Source organism: Heliangelus exortis, chromosome 12, assembly GCF_036169615.1.
Source record: "Heliangelus exortis chromosome 12, bHelExo1.hap1, whole genome shotgun sequence".
In the NCBI taxonomy this organism is placed as follows: Eukaryota; Metazoa; Chordata; class Aves; order Apodiformes; family Trochilidae; genus Heliangelus; species Heliangelus exortis.
Window position 1 is genome coordinate 3,614,318 of NC_092433.1, and position 11,863 is coordinate 3,626,180.

Sequence of the window (11,863 nt, forward strand, 5' to 3'; positions counted from 1 at the left end):
CATGCTGTATGCCTGAAGTACTTTCTGCCCCCTTTCCCCACAAGATAGCTCTGTGTAAATTGTTATTAATTTGATTAATTTAAAAATGGTAGCAACTGCTATCTGCTTCTTCAATATCTCAATTCATTCATCTCTACCTGCTGAAGGAGGAGGTGGAATCTCATATCAGGGATGCAAAGAAAAATCACATAATCGCTGTTTTATAGCAGAGGATGAATATGGAAACTATAGCAATGGTAATAACCTGTGGGACATACAGATTCTACAAGGCCCAGTTGTTACAGTGCAGGCTCCAGGAAGGCAGCATGCCCAGAACTAAGTAGTCAACCAACAAAATAATCTAACCCAGCACCAAAAAAACACAAAGCACTGCAGTTGACCTTTAAACGTTTCCAGTAGACCAATATTTTCATAATGTTATAAAAATAATCCTTCAATTCAGCTGGTTATTTGGAATCAAATCCTTGCATTCCAAGGAGGATGTTTAGCTTTAAATATTTGGGTACATGCTGAAAATATTTCTTTGTTTAGTCATTTTATTAATTTTCTTCTCATGATAGAAACAGTTGGCTGTAAGAATTAATGAGCTGGGGTCAGATGCCCAGGACAGATTTCTGTTTTTTCTCTTTAAGAAATACCTACTGTGCTAGCATTGAAGGCTACTTCATTTCTATTGACCAATCTTAAAAGATTAAAGAAAAGCATAGAAGAAAACATTAATCCAGCCAATGAATGAAACCCCAAATTACCACCAGGATCTGGCCATGAGCTTTAAAACCAAAGATGATTAATGAGTCACAATGAAAGACCAAGAGTTGTGGAGAGAAAATTATGTGGAGAGAATAATGTGCACTCAGTCCCTAGTACTAAGCATAGGCTGCAGTCTCCTTTGGGGCTGAAAGGTAGGAAGTTGGCACACATACCACCTACATTACAATAGCCACTGCCTGTTAGGGAACTTAGCTAAGTCACTCATAGCTAAACTAGAGTTTTTCCTCACTGTGGGCAGATTCACACCCTCACTTCTTTGTTTACAGGGGCTGACAGCAATCTCCAAGTTATCTGCTGTCCTTCAGAATGAAAAGGAAGAAAAATCACACCTTGCCTGTTCAACCAAAACAGGTAGATCTAAAGCACTAGAGAAGGTATCTTAGCCAGGTAGCTATTAGGTATTTTACACAACAAAGTCAACCTGCTGTTGTTGCTCAGTGTATAATAAAAAACCTTATAGAATTGTACCATTTCCCTGATGTCTCTGAGAAATAATTTTTCTATATACATGCAACAGAAAGAGTCACTGAGCAACAAACCAAAATATAACCCAATTTGTTTCAAAACATTCTTCACAAGAGAATACAAAGGCCACGTTTACAATCAAATGGTAGATGAGCCTGTGTGTGAATTTTGGAGGACACTGAGGATGTCAGAAACAACCAATTACATTATTAGGCTGCCAGTATCAAGAGAGCAAACACAGACCTTGTCAGAGACCACCCCATTCCTCCTCCCCTCCACACTGGTGAGGTGCTGGGTAAACAAAGGAATGGGAAACACTTTAGGCAAGTGGAGGACTAAATGAAGAGTGGCAAAACAACTGAGTGGTGCCACATGCTGCAGCCTGGGAATCTGCAATAAAGGTTGATGCAGCACTCCACTCTCTCTGCTCCTTAACAAGTTCATTGATTACAGCCAGGCTGCTCCTAACATGTCAGATCCTTAGGAAAGAGAAGTCACAAACGACTTCTACAAGTGCAGCACATGGGGAGAGTACTGGATTACTGTTTTAGTCACAGAAATCCAAGGAACTGCCATCCAATAAATGTCTATGTCAGAGAATACAGAATACTCTGTGAAGGAGAGCTCACAAGTTCAGAAATGCAGGACAAGTGTTATCTTGACTTATTCATTGCTAATTAACAGGACCAATTCAAATTATTTTTTTCTGTGTAACATCATGTTTGCTTCCACAAAGAACTGCTCTTTTCTCCTCTAGATCAAGCTTCTTTCATTTTACTTAATTCCTTTTTGTTCTCCTACTTCTTTTGTTCAAATTCATTCTTTTCCACTTGATATTGCTTTTGTGCCTGCCATTGTTGCAGATTTTATTGTTAATAATGACTAAACACTCCATGGAACAATGAAATTCACTCAGTGGTGCAGAAAAATTGTAAGACGTAAATTACTGAGTTTATTCTTTACTGGTTTAACTTGTACCACTCACAAAGCTTTGTTTCATTAAATCTCCACTTTCCCACAACTGGTTCTATTTTTGTGTTGCACAGTAGCTACAGCACTGGAGATTGCTACTTTATTCCACTGTCTTTTTCTGCCCACAAATGACATTAAAGTCAAATCCTATCTTCTGTATTTGGCTTGAGGAAAAACTCTATTGGTGCCAGCTTTCCTATACATATGATCTTCATTGAGGGCTGTGAACTTTCAGTAAGGATTTTCATACAAATCAGGCATTGGTAAAGGACTCTCTGGGTTATCTAGAAGTTAACAAAGGATGAGCTTACACAACACTAAAAATAAGAATGATAAAGTTTTCTTTAAACAGAGTTTAAATTTTACACAGCTCATGTCAGTTTAATGATCCTTTAAATACCCAGTCTATTATCTAAATTGCTTGGGATCAAACTCAAAATTAAGACACTAAGTGGAAGCAAACAGACACAGGGACAACATGGCTTAAAAAGACCCCTTTCTTTAGAGAACCAAGCTAGAAATAACACTACCACTATTCTGAAAATCCCCCAGATTCAATTTATCCCCATATCAGGGTAAAAGATCAAATATGCGTAGACACCATCGTGAAGTAATGAGACCAAATTACCCTGAATAGCTCTGTTTGTGCTCGTGGTGACTTGATTCAAACTCTACATGGCAGAAGAGTTCAAGTGTGGATCTCTGTTGGTAGAAGCTGGATTGTAATACTGAAACTCAAGGCTTCTTTCAAGTTTTCTAATTATATGTTTCATCCTGCTTCTATTGAAGGCAAGCTAATTGGCTTTTAGAGAAAAAAAAATATTGGAAGCAACCTTTATTTTTAAAATGGTCAGAGATTCATAAAAATAGCCCTTCAAATGAGTAAATTTGTTAAATATTTCAAATAAGCTTTGCTTCACTGTCCAATGGACTGTTGCCTTATTAGCAACATTTAGTGAGAAGTAGTTTCTTTGCTACCTTATTACATTTTGAAAAATAACTTTGAGTGCCTCTTCTACTTATGACTCACTCATAATAACACCTGTGAGTCATGTTGTCAAATTACAAGTTATTACTGTAGAAAACTAGTCTTTTCCCTTCCTTTTGGGTAAAATATGTCAGTTTTCACTGTTTGGTTACTAAGGGCAGTTTCTTACTACTTAACAGATTCTCAGAATTCTAAGTAAAGCATATGCCACAAAAGACAAAAACATCTCCCACCTCTTGTCTCTTTCAAAGATGAGCACATTTGATACAGCACAATTCTTTAAAACTAGTTCCAGAACTTCAGAAGTTGTTTATCAGTAAATTGTATTTAATTTATCAGATTTCATCTAAACAATTTTGCCCTTATTTTTTAAGGTTGGTCACTGTAAACTATTAACATGTATTGGCCCAAAATGAATTCCTAGGGATACTGCTGTTAAAGGCAGAGCCAAGCCTTTTGTTGCAGTGATTTCTGGTCTGCCTCCCCAGGAAGGTTACACAGTGCTTTTACAGACAAAATGTGAAAGGATGTGTGATCCAACAGACTTCCAACACAAAAGGTCAATGTTTGGGACTATGGCTTCCCACTGCCCCATATTTGGTCAGGAAGAAACCACTCCCTGATAAAAAAATGGAATTAAAAGAAGAAAAAGAATACAAGGTCACAGCAGTGAAAGTGAGGTATCCATAACCACAACAATTTGTAAATAAACTTGTTTATGCTAAGTGCAAAAACAAGAGGCATGTGATAATCTTTTGGACTAAGCAGAACAGAAACAACACATTAAAACATAACATGGTAACTAAAAAGAGAGAACTCAGAAAAAAGGAGTGATTGGGTGTTTTATAAACATGTATACAGTGTCTGCTAAATAGAAAATGGCAACTGCACCTTGCAAGCTGTTTAGTAATTATGGCAAAACAGACCCCAAAGCATTGAAACAGAGACAGCAAACTAAACAAACAAGATGCTGTGCTGAATTGTGAAGACATCATAAATAGGAGGAAATAGTTTATTCATACAAAAGGTTCTGGAGTAGGCCACCTGCAGTGGTAAACACAGTACCTGGGATAAAAATAGCTCTGAAGATAGAAAGAACAAGTGGTATGGGGGAAAATATGGATAAAGGTTTACTGTTGGTAAATTCACAGCTCAAACACGAAAATTATAAATGTGGATCAAGGAGAAAAATCAGTTTCCTGTTCTTATTTTAATTTTGCAAGCTTCTAGAGAAGAACTTGAGAAACTGCATCACCAAATCTTGTGCCTAATTTATACAGAGATTTTTTCTCAATTAAGTTAACAGCTGAAAACTAAATTCAGATTAATTCAAACTAAAAATAAAGCATAAATTTCTGTATTTTGCCAATAAGACAAATAACATATGGAAGATCTGATGTCATCTAAAGACCTGAAGTCATATGACCCCTGCTAATGGCTGCTTTTTTCCATCTTAAACATTGATGCATTTCTTATGAAAGTGGAAGACTTGTGTTGTAGAGAAGATCAGAATGCATTTTAAGGCCATTATGACCTTGAATTTTTAAGTGCAAAGGAATGGTTCTAATAATGTCATCAATACTGTACAGACTAACATAGGTACATAAAACTAAAAACATGAATGAAACTTTTGGTCACCTTACCAGAGAAAACATTTAAAAGAAAAAGAATTCATTTGAGAACACATACCTTTTCTGCCAACCACACAGCATCTCCAGGGCTTTTCCAAGTATAGTTCCTGCATCAAGGGGTTTCACTGCACTGGCAGGAAAATGAGGAGACACAGCATACTGCAGGTGCAGGGACATACATCAGGGTAATAGCCAGGAAAGATGTTGTTGAACAGCAAGGCCTCAAAAGTCTCTCTTGACTGGGTAGCACTACACAAGGGTACTGCTGGCAGTGGATGTCTGGAGATGTCCTGCAAGGAAAGGCCATGATGTTAAGGAAGAAGAGAGGTACACACGCCCTGCATAGCAACAACTTAGTCATCATTCTCCCTGCACTGTATCAGTGTTTGTGCAGCTTGTGCATTTCATGTTAAAGCTAACAACTAAACTCAGGATTGTTAGTACCTATGGGCAGCTACTAACACCTGGCTGTTGCTCTGGTTAGAGTAGAAGGTGAACTGTGCTCCTGCTTCCTCAAGAAAACACAAAGCAAGACATTACCTTCAGGATTTACTTTTGTTAAATTTTCTTTTTAAACTAAAGACTTTTCCCCTGGTTTTCATTCGTGAACTCCATTTGTGCCTGGCTTGTTACAAACACAGTGGTAGGTCTGAGCTGTCTGGTAAACGTGCAAGTAGATTGGGAAAACTGGCTAAGGACATCACTACAACTTCTCTGTACACCCGGATTTTGCCTGCAGCACTGAAGACCATTTCAATGGGTCCTACCAAGCTGCTTTCTCTTAGGAACCCCTCTGCTTGAGTCAAGGGCTAGAGCAACATGTCTTGTCTAGACCTTGCTCTCCTCTTGCTATATCTGCAACTGGGAGAACTGGGAGGAGGAGGCCCCACGCTTCCTGAAGAGTCCTCTGCTAAGAAATCTTCAGAGCAGATCTTCAGACTGATGCTTTATGAATAGATATATCAGCAACCAAATAGGGAAGAGAACCATGACTTTATATTAAAGAAAATGTCATGATTTGTTAAAGTCTTCATATAAAGAAAAGAGATCAGCAAACATGCTTCTAGGAAAACTTCCTGAAGCGCCACACAGTAATCCTGGATCCTAATCAGGAAGAACTCTTAACTGAAAAGGTTGGCTTAATGTTTTATTCAGTATCTGCCTTGGTTTATATATTTTTTTATTTTTAAAGAGGGATGAAGAGATAAGAGTTATGGTCTATTGGGGATGTTATATCAGAGTAGCTTGGCTTGAAGTCTGGTATTAATCGAGTCTGGCTAATCTAATTAAATAATTCCTTGCAACATGGCTGCTAGTGTGCATTTTCTGGGTGTAACAAGCCAACCTAGAACAGAAAACATGCTTTTCATCTCTTACCAGCAGGACCATCTCTCCTTATTTTGTTTGAGGACTCAGCCACTGTGTGGATGCACGCAATGGTCTCCCTGATGTTCACACTCATGGCGGACACCACCCTCCCCCAGAGTCCCCATCAGTTCATAGGAACTACAGCAGGGAACCAGGCAGGCTATAAACAATCCCACTTTCATCAGGACTTCCATCCCCCAGTAACACTGGTCTGGTGGCAGTAACCAGGAGAGCAATCTAAAGCCCCTTTACCAAAAAGCACAAGATTCACAAAGATTTTCATTTGCAGTTCTGCCTTAGAGGGGCACAGGAGACCCAAGGCTAACTTTAATTAGTAAGGTACCCCACAAATGGTACTAATAGTCTGTAATCCTAATGAGCACTTTTATTTATTGGTTACACTTGATTAGCCTAATATTATTCATTAATAATAATAACAACAACAATACTTGCCCTAATGCTTCCCTCCTTCCAAGCAGCTGAACATCTGCCAGGCAGAGCTCAGCCAGCAGGGCCTGGGCTCTTTGTGTGAAATCTCCTTCCCCTGCAGGGACAAATTCCTGCCGTGCAGATGGCACAACTCGACTGAGATCTCATAATAACATATTTTGAAGATAAAACGCCTTTTTCTGTCCTAATCCGTGCGTACGCCATTTGCTCGACGTAACTGCACCTTGAAGATGACTTTTCTCATTCCAGTTTGCACCACTCCAATTTTCCACCGCTTAAACCGAAACTAAATAGGTACACGGTAATTTATTTTTTTTTCTCCCCCTCCACGGTAACCTTTTAAAAAGGACAAAAGCCGTTTCCGAGCGGCGGAGGAAGGTTCCTCACAGACCCCGCTGTGGCGGCCAGACGGCAGCCGCCTCCCCTCAGCGCAGCGCGTGCCCTGCCCTTTGGCGGGAAGGCGGCCCGGGGAGGAGCCCGGCCCTGAAGGGACCCCGGGGGCTCTGAAAGAGCTTCGGTTCTTCAGCCAAGTGTCACAGAATGACGTGTGTACACGTATATGAAGTAAAGTCTAAGCAGTGTTGTAAGTTACAGCAGTGATAACAAAGCAAAGCGATGTGGACCCTTCACACGTCACACACACACACACACACACCACCCTACCCCACCCCCCCGCCCAAGCTCCCAGCCTTAGCAGCAGCCCCTGGGCCCAATTACCCCCCCATTTTCTGTGTTTGCTTCCATTTGCAGATTAAAGAGTTTTGGGATTGGGTTTTTCAATGTAAATGCAGCTGCTCCCTGGGCAGATCCCGGGGTATCAGTCTAACAGCAGCACTTGGAGCAACACAGGGTTTGTGCCACAGGGTCCTCTGGGCGGGGCCTTCAGGACTCCCAAGCACAGCCCAAATCATCTGCTCAAGAGATTTCACTACTCACAGATTGGGTTTGCTTTTTTCTCATCGTTTAAGAAAGCTCGAGTCAGCTCATTAGAAGAGAAAACTTTTTGTCCAAGAACCCACATGATGGGATGACCTTGCTGGCATGCACTGCTGCTACTCAGAGGCCAAGGCAAAGCTCCTGCTGCATGTGAAGGGACCAAGGTTTGGGTCCGAGTGCAGCACTAATGGTTTTGTTACCTGATAAACCTAAAACGACAAGCCAAGCCATTAAAAATAATAATTTTAAAAAATACTTTCATGTTGGCAGCAACATGCTCAGAAAAATTCATAGCTTCAGCCCTCACCTACCGTCACTGGTGTCAGTCACCACTTGGAGCAGTTTGTGTTTCCAGACACTTTGTGTCAGACTAGTAATGAGCAGGAACAGGAGGAACAGGAGAGTAAAACCTTTCCTGTAAGCATTTCTGAAGTGTTTACTACAGTAGCACTGAGATACTCATAGCCCTTTAATTTCTCTCTGAAAGGAAGTGTAAAAAGATGATGTCTTTCCTTACAAACCCAAATGAACCAAGTGGGAAGTCTGCCCAAACTTGGAAAATAAGGATCTGCTTCTTCAGCCACTGCTGACTTCAGCAGGAACTGAGTGAAAACTGGGAAAAGCCTCTGACAAAGAATATAGGAAAAAAATTGTCAAAGTATTTAAAAACACTGCACTCTCAGCAAAAGTTAAAATTATGAATGTAAAAATTATGATTGCAAATACTATACAATATAGTCTAGTACTAAACAGCCAAAACACAATAAGCTTCATCAACAGCATTCTAAGGGAATATTACAAATCTTTATTAAATAATACAGATACAAATTATTATTTACATCCAAATTGTTGATTTTTAGTAGTACTAACATGTAAGGCACAACTTCTTCAAAACTAGCCAGTAACTTAGCACAAGTGTCAATAGAATACCATGGAACAATGTTACTTTTTTGTAATACTGCATGAAACCAAAACTGTATGCCATAAACTGGGTCTGCATTTCATTCCTCTAGTAGCCTGCATAGTTCTGCACACAATATATTCTGCATGAAATATTTTGGGGTTTGAAATCAAATGATTCTGATGACTTTTGCTGTGGTCCTTAGGACAGTTCAGAAAGCCAGAATATTGTTCACCATTAAAACTGTGATACTTGTTATATGTAAACAAAGTCCTTATCTGATAGCGGCAAAATACCATTTATGGATTAAAAGTTACTGTGGTTATGATTATAATCCTCAAAATAAAGGATTGCAACTGAGATATTTTTTTTTCCTATTCTCAGGGAAGTACTTTAGGACTAAATTGGAGCCAAGTCTTTGTTCTCACCTCCTTAAAATTAATTTGGAAAAAAAGTTCAAGTCAGCAGACCTCACTGCCATATTGTTTAGAAAGCAAAATACATCCGAGTACACAATGATCAACTGCCTGGTTCAGCAGAGTACTTTCTGATGTACTTGGAATTGTGCAATTTATATCTGTGTCTCAGCCAGTTAAAAAGAAAACCAAAAAGTCAACAAAAAAACCAAAACCAACCCCCCCAGACTAATACCCACACAGTTAAATCCAACAGTGTGTTTTAAAGACTTTGGAATGAGCATTTAGTAGGATAATAAAGTACAAATATTGGAAAGTCTGGTCATATGAGTAATATCTTACTGTATAGTTTAAAAGATGATTCTGGGTTGTCTGTAGTAGTTTGTACAACACAGACAAGCAAATTGAACCAAGGTCAATTCACCACAAGTGTGAAACAAACCACTTAACTTTCCAATGCACCAGGTGACTAGTGGTAAGAAGAGGAGGCTCAGTTTCTGTTGAGGTACTTCTATATGTAAAATGACTATAAAAATGTATTATATTTATCCCAGAACACAAGTAAGAGAACTGCCTTCTACTAAAAATATTCATTACCAGAAGGAAGGTCCTTTTAGAAGGCACACTTTCACATTCCCAGTCCAAAAAAAGTGCTTACAGTAACAAGAAAGGAATACTGCAGTTGTACCCAAAGGAAGCTGCATTAAGACAGTTAAGATTTTCTTTTTTTGTTGTTCTTATAAATAACCTCCAAATTATTCACAGTTGTTCCAGCATTCCTAATATTAAAACAGCATATTATGGTAAGGAGTCACATTGTAAGGCTAAATGTAAGAACACTTACCAGTGCAGTACATTCCTGAGTCTGTGGAACTCAAAAAAAAAAACAACCCAAAAAAACCTAGTTCTTTGAAATATATAATCCTTCATAATTTTTGGCTCATATTTGACCTGTTTTTCTATTTCCCTTTTTGAAAAGTTAATTAAAAAGAAAGTTAATTTTTACAAAAAGTAAATAAAAAACTCTTATCACTATGATGTAACTTCTAGTTGCTTGAAGAGTGCAAGAAAGCTTGTTTAGCATAAACACTGCTTTTTGTCCAGTCAACCTGGTCAACACAGAACAGCAGATAAAATAAGCTTTAGAGAAAATTCAGAACATTTAGAGAAGCACTGATGTTAAAAAAAAATAAAAATCATAGAGCTCTAAATATTAAAAAGAAAAAAAAAAAAAAAAAAAGCTTGTTACATTCAAGAGATGATGTTGTTATATCAGAGCTGTGAAAGTCCTTGAAGTTGCTATGTTTGAAGGCACTGATTTATTTTTCCCAGCCCCAGTGCATGAAGATAAGGTGATGCTGCCTCTAACGTGAACCATAGTCAGTGCTCCAGAGTGAGGATGATGGGCTGCTGGTCCTGTTGGAGGACTGGGGACTGAAGGAGAACACAGGTGATACAGAGAAACCTAAAACACAGGGAAAAAGAGAAAAAAACTAATCGTAGTCAGGAACAGTAGAAAAACTAAGAAACAATGCTGATGATCATCTGCTGGAATATCTGGAAAGGGAGTCTAATCAGAGTGAAATAATCTTTAGATTATTGCCTGTTCTAAAGACGTATCAAAATTTCTAGGTCTTCCTATTAAGGACTTAATTAAGAATTGAAGTCTTCTAACAGGGACATACATTTCACATCAGCAAGTAACTTCCAGTTGCTGTATTTAATCTACAGTGTCAGCCATATGTTTTTAGAAACAGGACTGGAGCTCACCGTAACTTAAATACATCTCTAATAATGTGATTTTTGATTTAATGGCCACTGTTGATTTACAGACTTTCCAAGTGAGTAGGTATTATTTTTGCACATTTCTGAGAGTTTGATTATGCAACACTGCAAACAGTTAAAACAGGGAGTAAGTACCATGTAAAAAATAGATAAAACAGGATGGCAAATTTAAAAACAGTCAAGGAAAAAACTGTTGTTTGTCCCTGAAGTTGCCCTTCCCCCTCTCTTGCAATAGCCCCACCTTACAGTACCTCAGAGCACACGGGCACCACATCCTGCAGCTCATCTGATGTCCCATGAACTGACTAACCAGCCAGCTACTCAGCATATCCCATCAGCAGCTCAGCTCTGCTTTACTTTCCTTTCCCTCAGCAAGAGCTGAGGATCTCTCTCCCCCACACCCATCTGGTGATTTGCATGAAATTTTACACTTTTAGCTCACTCCCAACTTCCAGCATGGCTGAAGCTGGCCTAAAGTTTCAGAAGAATTAGCAGGGGGCAAAGGGGAGGTTGGGAGGTGAGGCAGGAGGATCAGCAACACATTTGCTAGGAATTGTCATGGTGTTTGTTGTAATATTATAATTCTGTCACACCTCCCTTCAGTCAAATGCAGTAGCTAGATTTATCAATTAATTTATTTATAACTGGGTAATAGCTGCTTACTGTTATGGCTATGTTGAGGAGTTGTCCTTGGGGTAAAAGCTGGATGACTGTGCTGTTCCTTTGGTGAGAAAACAGCATGATAGGCTGCAAGACATGGTAAAAAAACAAAAACAAAAATCAAAACCACATCCCATGGAAATTTTTCACTAACATCTTACAGCTAAGGCACTATAAGAAGTTAGAGGAAAAAAATACTTCTGTAATCTTTCATTCTCTTACCTATAATCATAACAGCTGTCCCTGCTAATAGTGCAAAAAGTGTGAAGAACATTACTTGGTAAGAATCAAGAAAGTGCTGGAACAGACTGGCTCCATCTGTAGAACCAAATAAGAGGGGAAAATATTGAGTTAAAAGAACATCTTATCCAATCTGCTTTAAGAGTTAATAGCTCTTAAGCTAAAATAGCCAAAAGAAGGGTTTTATTCATAGCAAAGCAATGCAATCAACTTAAGATAATAAATTCCATTCTAGTGAATTGGAATTCTAGTGAATCCAATTCTACTTCCAATGCAGTCT

At 38.8% G+C, this 11,863-nt stretch overlaps 1 protein-coding gene across 1 annotated transcript in view; it reads right to left on the bottom strand.

The window, feature by feature from the left end:
• Positions 1–8,363: 8,363 nt before the first annotated feature.
• Positions 8,364–11,863, bottom strand: part of NUP210 (nucleoporin 210) — a 68,998-nt gene continuing 65,498 nt past the window's right edge. Inside the window, exons 38-40 of the mRNA XM_071755481.1 lie at positions 11,566–11,661; positions 11,347–11,430; positions 8,364–10,363 (exon numbers count right to left, since the gene is read on the bottom strand). Of these exons, the coding sequence (XP_071611582.1) occupies positions 10,263–10,363; positions 11,347–11,430; positions 11,566–11,661 (281 nt within the window). The 3' untranslated portion in view covers positions 8,364–10,262. The remainder of the gene's footprint in view (positions 10,364–11,346; positions 11,431–11,565; positions 11,662–11,863) is intronic.